We start from the raw sequence: 18,559 nt of genomic DNA on the forward strand, positions 1-18,559 counted from the left end.
GAACTTGGAAAATCAAAGGTCACATTATTTAATCGATGTCATTCACATTCATTTGCCACGAACTCAGTAAGAGATCATCATAATTTGCATTAGAATCGTTAAGGTAAAATCTAGGCATCATACTTTCCGATACATCATAAAAACCGTAATCTCGAAATTGATTTTCACCTAACGACCGTCTCGTGCGCGCTTTGGCAAGATCTGCAGCTACCCCGCCATTTATTTCCCAGGATAGAGATAGCGGATCAATGTATACACCACTGTAACCGATGCGACAGCACTGTAACCATTCCAGATGATAATCATCGTCATAAGGATTTTTGCGTCTGGCCAGTCCCGTTAGAACGTAGCCGCTGTCGCAGAAAACCAGAAACTGTTGAGCATCGTAGTACTCCCAGAATCTAGAAACGGCAAAGGCAATCCTTTAAATAATTATCCAGCAATCTACTGTAACTAGCGCCGTCAACAGTTGAGTCAAAACTAAAAACTTCCACAAAAGCTGTGTTTACTGGTCATGTGTGGGCTTGTACAGGCACGTGGTGTAATCTATGTAGTATCCCGGCGGAGTGCGACAGCATTTATATGTATTAGGAGCATCCTCTCCCTTAGATCGAAATATCACGAAAGCCGCATCATTATCCCAGAAGCCTACGTCAATGCATAAAATTATACCAACAACTTGGTTGGACATCACTTTTACCTGTGTAAAACCCATATATATATGTGCTGTACGCAGTTATCCATATTTATGATTTTACCAGTTATAAACGTGTTGACGGTGTTTGTAGCATTTTTTGGGCTAAAGCAAAATGCTTCCGTTGTCAAATTTCGCATAATACATCCGGAGTAATAAGGGTATAAACCGTTGAGCTGTGGTTTATATGGGAATAAAAATCTGCACCATATTACAGTAAGCCTCTGTAAAAAGCACACAATTTGTTGCATACGACAGTGACGGTTTCAGTAGACAAATTATTGATAATGCAAAATAATTTACATTGTAATCAATCGATTTCATGCAAAAGCCGGTTGTGTGTTTTACGCTATCGTAATCAATTTTGCTGTATCAACCATCATAGAATTAAGCACACAAAATAAAATTTACTACGCTGCATGTAGTGGTAATAATTATAGGATTCTATTAGTCCAGTCTGTCACTATGCACCAAACCATACCTTAAAGTCGTCGTTGTTATCCCTAAAAAATGAACAAAGATGAGAAATACGTCTTGTATACGTAAAAACGTTTTTCGAGAATAATAAATTAAAACTATAACTCCAGTGGTCAAATGCCCCAAAGGAAACCTAGTCACCTTATTCCGATGACCCCCTCTCCGTCCAGACATTCGACATTCCATTTCCGCAGTACATCTTTGGGACCACCGTTTGTATGAACAGTGTCAATAAACGTGTCACCCTGCACAGTAAATTTAAAAAGCGCGTAAAACCAGTTGGCGCGAATATTATAAAAAATGTATTCGGGTGAAAATAATTTTTTATAATACTGGTACAAGACTGGGCTGAATCTGAATTCTGAATGCATTATATTTTCGCCTGCTTACGGTTCCATACTGCAGATAGGTGCCATAATAACGCATGGTACACGAAACCACTGCGAGTCGCATGATTAGAATTATCCCAACAAGAAGAAAAGCGCAACGCAGTGGCATCAGACATTTGATATTAAATAACGATGCAAATTTTGAAATAAGATGTTTATGGTGTTGGTCCACTGCAACAAATAGGTAACGCTGGAAAATCGTTGCCGAATCCATGCTCGAATGATGAATGTGTACTGAATATAGAATTTTAAAATCGGTATCTGGTGTTAATGGACAATTTTGATGTACCATAACCACAACGATATTCATTATGGTCAGCTATCTATAGAAGTACTTCTAAGCATGGCAGTTTTTTAAATCTGTTGAATAATCCCAAGCATGACGGTAAAATTCCATTGCTAAAACGTGCCAATCTGTATACAAGGGCAGACAGAAGAAAGGTAAATTAGAATATCAGCTTCTAACCTCGCGTAAAGCCATTCGTTCGTTTGTTTTATAAGTTGTAACAAATGCATTAAACAACTTAATGTAAATATAACCGGCGTGACCAGCAGCATTCCCTGAAATGAAATTAAACCGTGAAATATTACCGGTCAACGCCACCAGCTCGTTAGCGATGCGTGCGTTTTCCTTATAAAAATTGCCCAGTAACATAATAATTATAATCACCGTAGACGTACGCGATGTACAAGCTTGTCCGGTAATTTCTGCCGGTTCAATAGAGCGAAATACACAAATTTGCGTGTTACGCCAAACGTAGTGTAGTGGCAATCGCTATAGCGCAAACTTCGCGCTAAATATGTGCTTTCAGAACCTTTACGACAGAAATTACCGTAATCCTATCGTTTTTTGAGGAACCTAATATTTGTCCATAAGCAGAGTATTCGAAAATTTTATGGCAAATACCAAGTACTATAGGTATGTACTGTTACGTTGTAGGTAAAATTCTGAAACGTAAAGATTTAGTCAGTCTTATATGGTGTATATGGAGTTTAAATAATTGTTTGCTGCTGGTGTTTGACATAGAAAATTTGAAATGTATGATAAAAACAACAGCGAATTGAACACGTTAGTTCAGTGTTATTTCACGTCAATATCTCATTACATGTGGATAGTCTTTGAAGGCATACGTATACCTACTTCCATTACCTGCACCTAGAAGAAGCGAAAAAAAAACAACTTTCTGTCAGCCACTAGTCGAGACCGATTAAAAATTGCATATTCTTTGTTTGAAAACTAAGTCAGTTTATATTCAGACGAAGGTTTAGGTATATATAATATATAACTAATTGAACCGTATCGTTGATACAAACAGATGTAAAAAATTTGTTAATACTAACTGGAACATTTTGCAGCACTGAGAGCCTGGGACCGATTACAACAATTAATAACTAAAATAATTAACTATTATTTTTAACTTCGATGGCCGAATCGTGGATTAACAATGAAACCTTTATTAACGCAATCAAAGACCGTGCGAAGTCGGAACACTGTATCCAAGATGTTCACGCATCACGGGCAGGTTTTGAACCAATATTGCAACCGAATTCCTGTACAGACAAAATGCAACAGAGCAATAGTAATTTCTATCACAATTTGAGCAATGCGCTGGTGAGACGGACCTGAAACTGGGAAATGCCGGTGCAGTCGCGATAATGCGAAGCACTAGGGATACTTGTAGTACTTTGTGCTAATGTGCAATATATACAGAACAACAAACACAAACACTACAAAAATTCTTGAGCTGAACAGACAGTTGATATGTACAAACCAAGAACAAAAATTTTATTATGATTGCTTTTATTTGTAGCGCGAGTGCAGTTCCGTCTGAATTTCTTCGAACGTTTTGCCCTTTGTTTCTACGGCATGCGACCAGACGAAGAGGGCGAACAGTCCCGAGCAAACGGCAAAGGCCGCAAAAACCCACTCATCCATGGCGGCATGGAGAATGGGGAACAGGAAGACGATGGCGATGCCGGCTAAATGACTGCACGTCGAGACGACCATCATCGCTACCCCACTGGTCCGCTTCTCGAACATCTCTGATACAAGGATCCACGGCACAAATGCTGGCCCCAAGTTATACACGATCATAAACACGAGAACGCATCCGATACTGATATATCTGGAAAAAATAAAAAGCATTAAAAAAAGACATTAAAAAGGTAAAAAAATATCTGGAAATTATGAAATTGTTAAATTATGTTACTGGTATTTTATTGCTATCGTTAGGTTTCAATCGATTGGAGCACAGAAAACTGAGAAAAGATATTTTTATGCAACAAAATTTCAAACGTAAAAGTATCTCTGTTACGTGTCGCAGCAAACGTCAGTTCTAAAAGTATAACTGAAAAGGTCACCAGTGTTAATTTTTGTATCAGGATTTATATTATTGTAATCTCCGCATAATAAACTTATAAAAATTTCTCAAATGACGTACGTTGTAAATTATTGTGGTATAATATGATTTGACTGGATTAGTTAAGAAAAGTTCTTATATTCTTGTGTTATGGAATGCCAATGCACGCGAACGTGAATTATTCTGGTTTTTTTAACTGCTTGAAGTCCAAAAAACTGCGGTACTTACTGCGCCCCTGGGTGTTCCTCGGTGGCATAGGTCATGGCTCCCACCATAGTCCCATTGGTGAGAACCGCCCCGGCGTATCCGATGACCAGCAGTATTTTCCTGCCGGCTCGATCCATGAGCAACAATGCCGCTAGCACGGCTATTATCTGTAGACCCATCAACCCCACGGTACCCCAAATTGCATCCGATTCCGGCAACCCGGCAGCGGTAAATATCCCGGTTGAATACACCAGAAAGGCTCCGATGCCGGTTAACTGCTGGCTGAGGATGATGATACACGAAAGAAAGACGGTGGAACGGAGCAGTGCATTGCCGAAAAAGCCGGTAATGGATATTCCTTCTGGAGTATCGCCGTCGTGGTCGCGTTCCGTTAGGATCATTTTGATTTCGCCGGTAACATCAGATTTATCACGTAGCCATACCAGTGCTTTCTTGGCTGATTTTTGGTCGCGCTTATTAATGAGCAGAAAGCGTGGGCTTTCGGGAAAGAAGGGTAGTGTTCCCCAGAGGGAAAAGTAAGGAACAAGAAGGACAAAGGATAGATACGGCCACCACTCGGTAGTACCTATAAAAATAACATGCGTAAAAATTTTTAATTCGAATGTAGCTCAACAGTAGTATAACTTCCAGAAGCTTTACTCCAGTTCGCCTATCTCTGTTTAAATTATTTATTATTATTTATTTATTACTAACTTTTAATTTCACTTTGGAAAGAACTTAAAAAAATTTTTAAAACACAGAAACTAAAATCATACCTAAGAGTTCGCGAAGACCAAATATGTTGGCAATAAGTGTGCCGGTTACCAAAAACAGCCCCGGTATTGTGCCCATCATTCCGCGCAAATTTGAGGGGCTGATTTCGGCAACATACAAAGGAACAATAGCAATAGCTAATCCTATATTCATCCCGATGATGATGCGGCCCACAATGAGCACTTCGAATGATGCAACCAATCGGCATATCCCTGATAGAACCGCTCCCACAATACCGAAGATATTGGTAAATAACAGCGTTTTCTTGCTGCCGTGTGTATTAATGAGGTAGTTCATAAACCACACGGTGATGCAGGAACCCAACGGCATAAGGGATGCCACCAGTGCCCAGATTGTGTTTAACTCGGTGTTGGATGCCAGAAGGTCCGCTTGACTAGTGCCGTCGATGTTACTGCACCATAAGGTGACGTCATCGGCGTCTTCGCTAAAAGCGGCAACTGTTCTGTAAAAGAAACACAAAATTACATTTTTTTCTGTTGTACGCTAGCGCGCGATGATTTCAATCGCAAGCCTAATTGGAAGATTTGCAAAGCTTAACTTGTGAGAACATAAAAAATATGAATTAGAGCAGCGAATGACCAAACCGGAAGCCCGGCGCCACCTTACCTTACGGCCTTCCGTATATTTTATCTTAGTCCGATTGTGAGCTTTATGCATTACACGTATAAAATTATATTGCCAGTCACACAACAGCTCCGTGGCAAAATTATAATAAATGAAACCACATAAGGTATGTACGGTAACTGTTGAAGTAAACATTTTGAAAAGTTCGACTTTTCTGTAAGTTTTTAAGGTCAAGTAATAAAATCAAATTTTATTAATTATTTGACACTATACTCCTCTTTCAATCGAGTATCCATGAATGGTGTTTTTGAAAATAAATTATATATGGTTTAGCGTAATATACACTACTCAGTTGCATTTTCTACAATTTATTTCCCGTATTAAACAGTTATTCGACGTATCCGTCGCAGTGGTTTGTTTGTCTACGTTTGCAACTGAAAACCCATTATTTTATTGTGTGTACAGGAAAGGTCGTTTCGCTTGAGTAGAAAAACCGAAAAAGTAAGTACAGCGTAGCATGCCGATATACAACACACGACTATATCTTACACGTATACGCATGCCAGTCTTTGTTCTTTGGTGAAGATTTCGATAAGACATTTGTGCGCAAATGCTTAAATATTTATAAGTAGTGTACTTATTTGGTATTCACTTACATCTATTAGGAATAAATGGTTGTAATGAATAAATTAAGTAAGGTTACAGCATATTTCCAGCGGCACTAGCGCAATAATTAATTTATGCACAATTATTGGAATCCTGTGCTAAGCTTTTGCGTGCACGTGTCGTTGTAAGAGAAACCGTAACATAACAGCGCAGAGCCGATGCAGTTAAGAATTCAAGCCATCGAAAAGAACAAAATACAATTTGTATGCTGCAATACATTCTCTTTGAAAATTTGTGCAGAATTGCATGCATTCATTATTCCCGACAGTGTTGTGTTTACTATTGCCCCAAAACCTTATTTACTTTTTACTTTTCGTCTGGCTATTGACTTTACTATTTACTTTACTATTTACTTTTCATAATCTTTCTTCGTTACTTTTACTTACTTTTTACTTTTTTTATCGTATCCTTACTTACTTTCACTAACTTAGTAATCACTAGTAAACTAGTATTTAGTATTCGTGTTTTGCGATAAATCGCAGTATGCAACAAAAGTTTTCAATTTTGCCATAACTATTCGTTTCTTAAGCATATTACGTATCTAAAACAAAAATAACTGCTTGTACTTTGCGACAGTGTGCACACCGATTAATTTTAATTTGTGCTCAGAAATTTGTTTCAATGAAACGATTTGGTTCTGTGTAAAATTACAGTACTTATTTTTTAACAAAAATTAGCAAAAAGTAATTACACCGTATCCGGTGCCAAGTTAAGTATTGCAGTGAAGCAGCACTAGCTGATACGCCTGGCAGTCACGTAACTCGCCCACCTAAGCGGTTGAAGGCGTCTGCAGTGCAGAAATTTTAGCGCTTCAGAAGAAAACCTGTACTGCCAAACGTAACTGCTATAGAAAAAAGCATGTTCAGCAGAATTCTGATGATGCCCGTCACTTTTATCTGTTGCGGATGCTTAGGAAAAGGACTGCTTTACTAATTAAACTATTCCCGTTTCGCGCCTCTTACTTTTACTTACTATTTACTTCTGAATTACTATTTACTGCCCCGGCTGCTCTTACTTTTACTTTACTTTTCACTTTTCCGTTTTGCTGCTTACTTACTTTTTACTTAATTAGTAAAAGGCAAAAACGGCTTACTAAGTAAGGTTTACTGTTTACTTTTACTAAGTAAAGCAACACTTATTCCCGAGTTTTATCACGTTTGCTTAATTATAGCGATAGCGTTCCTGCAATAATTACAGTATTTTGAATGCAAGGCGCACACACCATTGTATAATTTTTCTGCAGTTTGTTAAGGAAAGAAATATGTTACAAGACCGCAATTTATATCAAAATTCGAGGTTTTCGTACTTGGAATTAAACATTTATTTAGAATGAAGTTGTGTCCACTACTATCACTCACTAATATTGCAGGCCTACAGATATTTCGTATTTACACTGCTGAATTCCGATAAGATAACCGGTCGAAGGTATACAAAAGTAATACCGTGTCCTAAGCTTTATGTTCACAGCAAATACTTCAAGATTCTAGCTGCAAAGATAGACACTTCAGTTCTTAGGAAATATTTGGATCAATAATAACTAATAAGGTACGTTATTACGTTACATTTTTTTGGTCAGAAAAATAATCAATGATGAAACCGACTGGTCAGCAACAGCCATACGGCGTGCATAGGTTAATAGTCATTCATCGCATTTGTGAATTGTGCAAATATCGCAGCAAGGACGATTATACGAGTATATGCAGAACGTCACCGCTACAGAATAAATTACGTTCCAGAAAATGTCGAAAGTCTTCTACAATTTTGCAAACTATAGAATCGCCGGTAAGTAAAAGTAGGACTTACACGATCGCAGCCGTTCTACATACCTGAATGAGATTGCACAATTACCGATTTCATTCATGAGCATAAGTGCATAGCCATGAATAATTATTAATTAATATGGCGCCTGCTAATTGAACGATACCTGTTGCATAAAACATTCGTGTCGCCGACAGCCGATCCATTGACAATAATCCCGGCTGCGGCTGGCTCCGGTGTCTCGCCTAATCTCTGACACTTCACCTGTCTAATCCAGTGAATAATCTCCCGTTGCGGCGCATTGACAATGCCCATAGCGAATCCAATAGGGAACCACGTCCCGAATGCTAGCGCGACCACCAGCATTAGCAGTTTACATGTTAAACGGCCCTCATCATCCGTGTGATGAGCCTCGTCGCTGGTCATTCTGAGCAGTTCGTCTTTCCTCTCTTGTGTCCGACACATTTTTCCAACGGCTGGACGCTGGGCTTTTATACACTCACCCCGTGCGGGAACCGGTTCTCTAACCGCAAACGGCACCGCGAATGATGTAAGCCTGAACCGTCCACTTGAGGAATTTACCGGTAATTGGCTAACTGCAACACCGCGCGCGGTGGTTCTCACTTAATCAAGGCTGGCCATGACTGGGTCTGCGGTTTATGGTTTCGTTGACATGACCTGTAAAATGGTATGGATCGAATTATGCAGAATATAGTATTTCCGGTAATGCATTATTCTTGCGGCTCTTATTAACCACTTTACACAACACTGCAGGCAACATGCTAAAACAATGGACAAAATCTGGTAGTTGTAACTTGTACGAGCCGAATACAGCTCACACGTGCTGCATGCAAAACCGTAAACATTCCATTTCCACTTACCGTGCATGGTTATTTGCATCGGATAATTTCCATTGGTTATGCAACATCGAATGTATTCTACTAGCGACACTTGTTATATTCTTTTCTTAGCATTGTAAAAGAAGCACACAAAGTCATATTTTTTCTGCAACGTATAATTATACTCGACGCGATTCATGCTTGAGTGGCGTTTTATATCGACGTGAAAAAGATTTTCCTACTCTACACAGTGACGACGTTTGTAGATCATGCCGGCTATGGCAGCCGTTGTCGGCCATGTACTTGGCTGGAAAGTTTATCGCGGACGCGGAGCACCACTCGCTCACTCGCTATCTTGGTGAGCTGATCGGTAATATTTCTCCGAGTTCTGTTGTGTTGCCCTGGTGGGGTAAGTTTTTTACTAGGTTGACAGTACCGTACGACTTCCGCTCTGAACTGGGCTACATGGTACATTTTCTGTATGTATCTGTACAGAGTGCAGTTTGCACAGTGGCACACAGGCGTCGTGTGCGGTACGAGTGGCAGCAAACGTGATCGAATATTTATGCTGACGGATTGGGTTATTTAAGTGGTTATCCAGAAGCGCGCTGATTAGAATTTTATTTCTCCGACGGAAAAAGCCTGGATGTACAAAGTGGTAATAGCGGCATCATTATATAATGTTTCGTAGTGCGGTCACGCGAATGACATTGATTATGATCACAAAAACACTGCTGCGTTGCTATACAGCACAGACAATATTAAAGTTAATTGTCGATAAATTGGAACTCTTGTGGATCGCAGTATCATTTAGGAAAACTGAATAAATTAATGCACAGCATGAAACTGATACTGTACTTGAACTGATACTTTAATTGCTGTTGTTTCCCGTCGACGTCTGTGATATTGCACTTAATGTCTGATGCAGAGTAAATTCAACAAAACTATGTCAGATCTCTCACAGTACTGTACTTTGCGTCTGTAGTTACGCACCTAGTAGTGACGGTTGTAGATCTATCAACTATGTACGAGAAAATTTTGTTATTTTACAATTTTTATTCTGTAGATATTACTGCTCTGTTCTACACTATCACTAGCTGATTTAAAACAGCACTTATATCTGTATGCTAAAACGGGAAGTCTCGTTCAGCCAAAAAAACCCACTTCTCCATGCGTTTTACAAGCAGCTGGTTTTACAAGAGGAGATATCTAAATTCCGAACGCTAATAAAATAATAATAACCGTAAAATAAATAATGTAGGTGGCTGGTATACATACTATCATTGCATAACTGGTTGTCTTGCACTTCAACTGCTGTTGCTGACACTGGTGTGATATTTTCGGGATAAGCGGAAGCTGAATCGGGCTTCGAGCCGCTTGCATGTCAGCACCGTACTTGCCGGTTAGCGCAAATACACACCGATTTTCAGGATCGGTGGCGATTCGTGGTATTGTTGTTTTGGATTTTAAATTGCACAGTAGTGTGAACGAAAGGCGGCTAAAAATATTGCCATGCAACATCACCGGCGCACATGCACAAGCTCCTCGTTAGTTGCACGCGGTACGTTTAAACCACCAAAGCCATGCTCGTATCGATCCTCTTCAGTAGAAAAAAAAAACAACAGCGTGCATGTGCCAACATTACTATCATAAATCAACTACGATATTTCTTGCAGAGGACCACGTAATAAGCGTCTACACAAGCCATGCAGCTGATCGCCGTGCGGGGGTTGCGGCGGGTCCGAGTAGATAGTGCATTAATATTAATTTTTGTTGGCAGCTCGAAAATTTAGTTAGTGTTACCGGTGCATGTTGTTTGCAGAGGGTTTAGCCACAACAAAAGGTTGTACCTTGAAAATCGGAGAAATCGATGATTATTTGCTCTACATTCAAACGAGGGTTTTAATCTTCATAATTTATTCCTCTAACTTACGATTATTATAAATGAGTGCCGGCGTCGGTTGTGATAATATGCTGTACTTTATAGTTGTATCTGCATAGTCCCATCATCTATGCATGTATAAATTTCATCGCACGGCGTAACCACAAAGCGATAAACAACAGTACATTTGTACTGTTGTTGTTGTGTATAATTACGTACAGTAATGTTATTATTTTGCTGTATAGGAAACTTTTGCACGTGCATTTAACAATCATGCGTAAGAAGTCTGCAGGATCTTTAAAAATAATAGGTTCCATCTATACAGATATATGCAGGTATCAGTTTATGATAATTATTAATATACTTTGTGTTATTTTCAATTTTATTTTTTATGCATTTATGCTATAGTGCAACCGCGCCTGCGTTTTTGTTGGTCGCATTGGTGCCGGCTGCTGTCTATTAAATTATCTACAATATTCCTTGTAGCTTTTGAATTAATGCTACCTAGGTTGCTGGGGCAATGTTTGCGGTAATGAAGCGTGAGCATAGAACGCCAAATGAATTGGATTTGCGAGATCTCACCACCGTGTTCCACGCATACGGAGTATTAACAGCTGTCAGAATTCGCAAGAGAAACTTGTGTCTGGTTTAAAAGTTGAGACAGTTTTATATATCAGGCCGCTTATATGCCGGAAGCCTGTTCTTCTTTGCCTTCAAGGCGCATTACGAATCAAGTCTAGTCGAATTTACCGGTTTCTGATCCAAAAACGGCGAGCACATTTCTCGATCCATTTTAATGTTCATAAAGAGGTACATCTGGGCGTTTCATATTATTTTGCTGCAATAATTTTTTGTACAATTGCCCGACAAAGATGCCTTTCTCTAAATTAGATCACGCTCAAGAGCTGACACTGAACAGCGGACATAAAATCCCCGTTATCGGCTTAGGCACCTGGCAGGTAGGATAACATTTTTTTTACCGGCTCAAAGGATTAATGCGATGTAGCACCACAATTTGCTTGCATATACGTTTTCATCTAATTTGCATTAATACTGTTATTTGCATTGAAAAAATTTGCAGTCGAAACCGGGAGAAGTGCAACAAGCCGTGGAAGATGCCATTGATTTGGGATACCGGCATTTTGATTGTGCTCTGGCTTACGAGAATGAAGGTGAAATCGGTCAGGCTATTGCCAAGAAAATACAAGAGGGTGTCGTTACCCGGCAGGAGCTTTTTGTTACCACTAAAGTGAGCGAGAATTCGTTTATGCGTCATAAATTATGCCATATTATTAAAAAATAGTTAAAAATAATTTTTTAAATGAACGTTTTTGAATGCATTCCGGTAATTTTCCAGTTACCTCCGGTCTTGATCGAGCCAACGTTAGTCCGGGAAGGATTCAACACATCATTAAAGCGCCTTGGTCTGGATTACGTCGATTTGTATTTGCTGCACAATGCTATATCCATCAACCGTGACTACATCAAAACACTGCGTAAGCCGTAATGTCTACATTGATAACATTAAAGTAAGAATCAGGGGAAAAAATAATAGTTATATGTATTATCAACAGAGTGCATGCGAAGTAGGATGCTTATATAAGCGACTATGAGATTTTGTAACTGTATTCATTCTTTTTAATAGCACCTGGATCCGTTTTGAAGCGCCCGGAAGACCCGAGCAAATTTTTCCGGAATGTGGATCACGTTGCTGTCTGGCATGTACGTGAGGCATTACTGCTTTAATTACATAAGTTATTGTTTTTAATCGCGGATAGCAGTGATTTGTTTAGCACACAAAAAGCGATGCTTACTGCATAGTATTATGATATTGATGTTCAGGATTATTTGTGCTATGAACCGACAACCATTTATAATAATTATAATTGTATACATACACTGTTCTGATTTCACCTTTTTTTGATCGAATATTTTAAATCTGAATATTTTGACATTTTCAAAACCAATCGCCGTACTTCGTAGTCGTAATCGCGCTCAGGTTAAACCTGGCAAATACCTAATTTGGCTAAACAATATAAACACAACAAACGTAATCTACATCGGTGATCGGTCGATTAACAGGAACTGGAAAAATTAGTGGACGAAGGTCTAGTGCGCAGTATCGGCGTATCGAATTTCAATCAACAACAACTGCAGCGTCTGATCGATCATGGCCGCATCAAACCAGCCGTTTTGCAGGTGAGCGCATATGTCAGCGTCGCGGACTTCAGTCCAGCCGTGTCTGATAGCGGTGTTCTTGACCTTTGTGGTGTTATTGTTGACTGCAGGTGGAATGCCATGCGTATTTCCCACAACATGATCTGCTGGCGTTCTGTCAACGCCATCACGTCGTTCTGGAGGCGTATTCGCCGTTGGGTAGTCCGCAGCGATGGGGCGGAAATGCCAGCGGCCCCGTGCTACTGGAAGATCAGGTGAACTACGAGAAATGTCTAGTTGGCACACACCAGCAAAAACGTGATCAACACAATATTTACTAAAACTGTGCAGTATTAATTCAAACTAAAGCAAACGGTTTCATTCATCTATGTATCAAGCCATCGCTGACTGACTTTTACTAGAATGCTAAGAAATCGTAGTATAGTGGCTTGTTCCGCTTGAGGCAATCTTTAATAACCGGCACACGCTGGAGTTGTATCGGTTAAAGGTTAATTAAAGCGCATTGCGCAGTAAACGTTTCCTACTACTTTTTACCTGACATGTGTAAAAATGCATTCAAGACGTGTAAACAGGCTCTGTTTTAGTTCTTAGGTTTACTGTTTAAGTGTTAACAGGTTTTAACGGACATAGCCAAGAAGCATGGCAGAACACCGGCGCAAATTTTGCTGCGTTCGCTCGTTGAGCGCGGCGTCGTCGTTCTCCCGAAATCGGTCAATAAAGTCAGGTTGCAACAAAATTTGCAAATCTGGGATTTCCATCTTGATGATGATGACAAACACAAAATGGAGCACATGGGCAAGAACGGAAAGCGGCTGATCGACTACGCGACGTATGTATATGTCGCTGTTGATATCACGTTATTTGCGTTTTTTGAGTTACTTAATTAAAGTTTGCATAGTAGGAAAAGTCTCATATTATAAGTACTGTAGCACAGTACAATAAATAGTTAGGGTTGACATTTTTGGTTTTTCTAAGATCTTCTTTGACGTACAGTTGTTTTTCTTTCATGGCTTTAAAGACTGCCTTTCTCATTTTAGATGGGTCGACTCCCCAAACTATCCATTTCAGGCGCTGCTGTAATGCAGCAAACTGGAAAGAGAATTTGCATGAAAATCACCGAGGGACAGCATTAACATTGCAATGGCTGCTATGACGTTTTAAATAAATCTTTGGCTGTTAAGCTTTTCTAGTTTGTCTTGTGGATGTTTTTAAAAAATGAAACACGGAAATTGTTAAAAAAAAATGACGAAAAGCTCAGTGGGGTCCTTTAGCACTTTGAGGTTTTATGATTTATAATGAAGTGACCGATGCTACAATACGATGATTCAGGTGACATTTATTTTTATCATAAATTCGCAACCGTAAAATCTGCTCGTAATTAGTATAACAGGCCTGCGCGCCTGTAAATCCGAATAGAAAATTTGGAAACAATCAAATACGCATTAAAAGCTGTTTTTTTTTTAAAAATTACTTATTCTAGACCTGTAAGGTTTGACTGTGTGCAGTCTGAACTGATCTACATAGATATTGCACAACCATTCTGCTTATGTTGTGACTGCACTGTCATTACAATCCGCTTGTACTTTGTAGTCACTCACGGTTTCATCGCGAGCAACAAAATACAGTAGTTAACCTTGACTGTGAGTTTTAAAACTACGAGCTGAAATACATATGCAAAATAAAATGACAGGACGTCTTTTATTGCAATAGCTTCACCATTAAAACTAATTAAATGATATTACCACCTACGTTGACGTAGTTACTTACTACAGCCTGTACTGTAGGGCTAGTGCAGTGAGCGAGAGAAAGACCGTGACAGCACTACTGAAGAAAAAGCACTTAGTTGTCAAATACGTATGCATTGTAAAAAGGTCTAAGCGTGAGCATTTGTTTCAGTGACATCATCGGAGTCGTGCCCGTAACGCGGATTAAATCGGAATGGATGATCCGCCGTTCTTTTCGTGATGGACATGACCGTTGCGGCTGGTGTGTCGGGGAACGAAGACACACTTGTAGGGCCAGGTGGTGCGCGCTAAACCGGTTGTGAAGACCTCGGAGGAGGCCGGGCATCCTTCGGCTTTGCGGAATTCATACTTGTGCAGCATATTAGTCATGTACAGCCAGACTTCCATTTTGGCCAGCGGCTCACCGTTGCATAATCGTTTACCTGTAGGGAACGTACAATTATCAAGTATGTATGCACTGGAATTTTCGAGAAACACAACGATGCAGTATTATCATTAAGGTTATACCAATAATTTTGTTCTGCACTGTATGAACCGAAATTGGCTATGCATCAGTATTATATGAATGCGTCATTATATTAATAAAAAAATCATTTTTATAGCAAAATAGCAACAGGTTTTATAGCAACAGTTTTTCGGCCACGAAAAGCCGCATGAATCAGTTACTGCCTCCTCTGATTCCAAATCCAGACACAATTCGTAGAGCAATGGTTGATTCAAAAGCTGTGCAAGCATACCACGCAACTTAAAGAACACTCAAATTGCACAAAGCTAACGCGACTTTTTTGTTTTTATTGATTACTGTTACTATAGTGTTGAAGTCCAGCGTTTTATACTCGTACATTGCACTTTGTGCTTAGATGTGATTAGTTAAAATTACTTGCGTAGTTTACCAATTCCGAAAGGCATGTAGCCGGGAGGTGACTGCTTGACGTTGCCTTCCTTGTCCAGGAAGTGTCCCGGGTAGAATTTGTCCGGGTGCTCCCAGTAGCGGGGATCACGGTGAATAGAGTAGACACTGGCACTCAGGAGACTGCGTTTGGGAATTGTGAAGCCGTCAATGGTCATTTCCTCCAGATTCTGATGGAATAGACCGAGTGGCACAATGGACGCCAGACGTTGGCATTCCATGAGGGCGGCATCGGTGTACTTCAAGTTGGCTAAAATTTTAAACCAGTTAATAATCTTTATTTTTTAAAACGATTATTACCATCCAAATTGATGAAATTTGGACGATTTGCAGACACTTTTACTCCGACATACCTCGGTCTTCCATACGAACAAGCTTATCCGGCTCCACAATGCTATCGATTTCAGCTTGGATCTTCTTCTGCTCTTCGGGATTTTCCAGCATGTAGAGGAAACACCACAGCAGGGTGGTGGTGACGGATGCTGTTCCCGCGGTGTACATGTTGATCATGGAATACAGCAGCTGGTCATCTGGACAGTAAAATCACACAAATAAGATTCTAGACAAGTTTCGCGTTTCTTCCAAATTACACTCGGTAAATCGCGCGCGCAGTCTTTAGCCCTTGTTTAGCGCCCGGCGAAGTCATTTTCCCAAGATTGACTAAATACACTAACTGAGCGGCTAATCCAAGTAACTTATTTTGTGCATCAACACCAGTGGAAAATTACCGTTCAATTAGAAATCCTTAATTAAATGGTCGATAAGTTCCACTGAAGCTTCGTATAATCAGTGACCTTTACGTACCGGTAAATGTATTATTTGGTTCGCCCTGATGCTTCTTAGCCTCCTCAAAGTAGCTGTCCACATAGTTCTCTGGTGTATCCGACTGGATGGAATGCTCCTTTCGCTCCTTGATACGTTTCTCGGCAAAGGGCATGTAGGTGCGCCAGTTGTTGTAAAACTTGTTCCAGTTGGCTTTGTACTCGGGAATGATGTGTTTGATCCAGGGATACAGGTACACCGGCGTCAGGGGCGGTCCCAGCAGACGGGTGTTTTGGGCGAAAGCCTCGGTGAAGCGGTTATACTCTTTGTCGTTGATCTCGTAGCGTTTACCAAAGGCCAACAGTGAGACAATGTTGGCGGTAAAGTGTTCGATGTAGCCGCGCGGATCGACGGGATCCTTGGCATGCTTGGTGAAGTAGGTGAAGTTGTCTTCGATCTCGTTGAGAATGGTGTCCTGCAGCCAGGATTTGCCCAGACCGTAGTCGCGCAGCGTGCGCGTCATGAAGCGGCGGTGTTCGCGCCATAAATCACCTTCCGACTGCTGGATACCTGCAATCGTTAGGTTCTTTGTGTGATTGTGTTGCCAAAGCTTTATAATTTCATGGTTATGTCTCTATAACGCTTTAAAAATAAATAATTCGAGTGCGTGACATTTGTATTTAAGTAATCATTTTCAGGACAATCATGTCGGCCGTGCCTAATTCTTTTATTATCACGTGTTATATCCACTCGTTATGTATCTTTAGAAAGCGTCGTAGTGTAATGGCAGCACGTACGAGCCTCCCACTGAACTTGTGCAGCCTAACGTTGCAATTTTAAAGGATTGGATTTGAGCTTTATAATTTTTTGCAGATAAACAATAGAGTATGTACTTATCTTGCATTGCACTTACATTATCGATGAACTGATATCAATACACGTACCTCGCCCTTTGGCAAAAGTGTTCTGCGGGTAGTCAGGATCGCGACCGGTTGTGATTTCTTCGTTGAACATCTTCTTGGCGGTGTCGAAGTCGTGCATGACCACCAGCAGTTTCGGTCCATATTGCACGCTCACCGTATCGCCGTATTTCTTGCTCCATTTGGCAATGGCGGCAGCGGGATCCGGGAATAATTGCGGCAAATGCCCGACAATCGGCAAAGCTAAATTCAAACAAGAAAAAAGTTTCTATATTAAATAAGAGAATAAAAAAGAAATTTGTATAATAAGTATAATGCACTGTAATATTTATATGCGCATGCAGACGGCGCCGAGATCACACATTTTTACTAAGTCTTGACGCTCGAATGTTAAAATGTTACTGATTTTAGTTATTTACTGCAATACCGGTACAAAAATTACTAGAATCGTCTTACCAGGTGGTCCAGGTGGTAAATTCTTTGGAAACAGTTTCCGCAGTAAAAAGAACGCTGCCACCGCTAAGCACGCAAAGGCCGCGCCCAACGTGAAATATGTGTTCAAGGCGGAAGCGTTGCTGTCGGTGGCCATCTTTTCCGTGGCCATTGTTACACACCGGTGCTCTACGGGTTAACTTTTTTACGCCACCCTGTCTGGGCTGACTGAGTTACCTTACCGAACACGACAACGTGCAAACTGGACTAAATGCGAGAATCTGCTTGGAAGCCATACCGGACCAGTTACCGTTGTTTTTGGCAGAAATTCGACATCAACTAAAAATTGCCGGCAGCGGTCGGTGTTTATGTACAGAGAAATTTTGCGATAACAGTCATTAAATTGTTATCTGCCGAAGAATTTAACTTGTTGCACATGCATGTGAACCACTGAACTGAACCAAATGACACCGTAAGGATAAAAACATTTTGTGGAGTACAAGGAAGCTCGTTCAAATTTTATTATTTTCATACGATGCTTGTAGAGAAATCACGATATCATATAGTACGGTTTATTACACAATAAGAGACTATCGAGAAACATAAAAATAAACTGTCTAAATTAATATAAAAATTAAATAACATTACAGTTTTTTATACTTTCAAATTGGAGTGTTTTTCCCAATGATGGTGAAGGAGTCATAGTTAAAAACTGCTAGAAGTATTTAATTATTAACGATTTATAATTTCCCTGTAACGAAATAGTTGTGGATGCCCGCAAGCGAAGCTTTGAAGGCTGGTAGCATTATAATGACTCATGCTTCAGATTTTCGACATATCGTTGAAAAATGACATTCACGCATCGTGTCGCACATTTTTACCATGCCGGGCAAGCGATGAACTGGTTTGGTTTTGCTCTTTTGCCAAAACTCTGAACTTGACTAATGCAGTTTTCGAAAAATTCGCTAAGGTAAAAAATAT

At 40.1% G+C, this 18,559-nt stretch overlaps 4 protein-coding genes across 6 annotated transcripts; 1 reads left to right on the top strand and 3 right to left on the bottom strand.

Moving 5' to 3' along the window:
• Positions 1 to 28: 28 nt before the first annotated feature.
• Positions 29 to 1,597, bottom strand: LOC129585407 (uncharacterized). The gene is made up of 6 exons (XM_055478071.1): positions 1,562 to 1,597; positions 1,313 to 1,416; positions 1,176 to 1,197; positions 759 to 918; positions 510 to 648; positions 29 to 401 (listed from the first exon to the last, which is right to left on the bottom strand). Exons 1-6 carry the CDS (start codon positions 1,595 to 1,597, stop codon positions 29 to 31), a joined length of 834 nt encoding a protein of 277 aa, XP_055334046.1.
• A 1,402-nt stretch (positions 1,598 to 2,999) lies between these two features.
• Positions 3,000 to 9,063, bottom strand: LOC129585391 (solute carrier family 2, facilitated glucose transporter member 5-like). The gene is made up of 5 exons (XM_055478048.1): positions 8,792 to 9,063; positions 8,077 to 8,588; positions 4,904 to 5,364; positions 4,149 to 4,713; positions 3,000 to 3,686 (listed from the first exon to the last, which is right to left on the bottom strand). The coding sequence occupies exons 2-5, from the start codon at positions 8,373 to 8,375 to the stop codon at positions 3,362 to 3,364; spliced, it is 1,650 nt and encodes a 549-aa protein (XP_055334023.1). The 5' UTR covers positions 8,376 to 8,588; positions 8,792 to 9,063; the 3' UTR covers positions 3,000 to 3,361.
• Positions 8,800 to 14,066, top strand: LOC129585393 (1,5-anhydro-D-fructose reductase-like). Of its 3 annotated transcripts, none has more exons than XM_055478050.1 (9): positions 8,800 to 9,158; positions 11,523 to 11,590; positions 11,713 to 11,880; positions 11,989 to 12,127; positions 12,277 to 12,353; positions 12,714 to 12,830; positions 12,920 to 13,063; positions 13,424 to 13,638; positions 13,847 to 14,066. In XM_055478050.1, exons 1-9 carry the CDS (start codon positions 9,047 to 9,049, stop codon positions 13,887 to 13,889), a joined length of 1,083 nt encoding a protein of 360 aa, XP_055334025.1. In that variant the 5' UTR covers positions 8,800 to 9,046; the 3' UTR covers positions 13,890 to 14,066. The 3 variants fall into 3 exon arrangements, with proteins under 3 accessions (XP_055334025.1, XP_055334026.1, XP_055334028.1); XM_055478051.1 differs by having other exon boundaries at positions 8,803 to 9,107; XM_055478053.1 differs by having other exon boundaries at positions 8,807 to 9,158; positions 11,140 to 11,590.
• Positions 14,067 to 14,493: 427 nt separating this feature from the next.
• LOC129585193 (cytochrome P450 2J4-like) lies at positions 14,494 to 17,867 on the bottom strand. Its single transcript, XM_055477783.1, has 6 exons — positions 17,603 to 17,867; positions 17,171 to 17,389; positions 16,269 to 16,796; positions 15,818 to 15,994; positions 15,448 to 15,714; positions 14,494 to 14,976 (listed from the first exon to the last, which is right to left on the bottom strand). The coding sequence occupies exons 1-6, from the start codon at positions 17,748 to 17,750 to the stop codon at positions 14,738 to 14,740; spliced, it is 1,578 nt and encodes a 525-aa protein (XP_055333758.1). The 5' UTR covers positions 17,751 to 17,867; the 3' UTR covers positions 14,494 to 14,737.
• Between the last annotated feature and the right edge of the window lie 692 nt (positions 17,868 to 18,559).

Source organism: Paramacrobiotus metropolitanus, unplaced genomic scaffold (assembly GCF_019649055.1).
Source record: "Paramacrobiotus metropolitanus isolate TYO unplaced genomic scaffold, Prichtersi_v1.0 Parri_scaffold0000016, whole genome shotgun sequence".
In the NCBI taxonomy this organism is placed as follows: domain Eukaryota; kingdom Metazoa; phylum Tardigrada; class Eutardigrada; order Parachela; family Macrobiotidae; genus Paramacrobiotus; species Paramacrobiotus metropolitanus.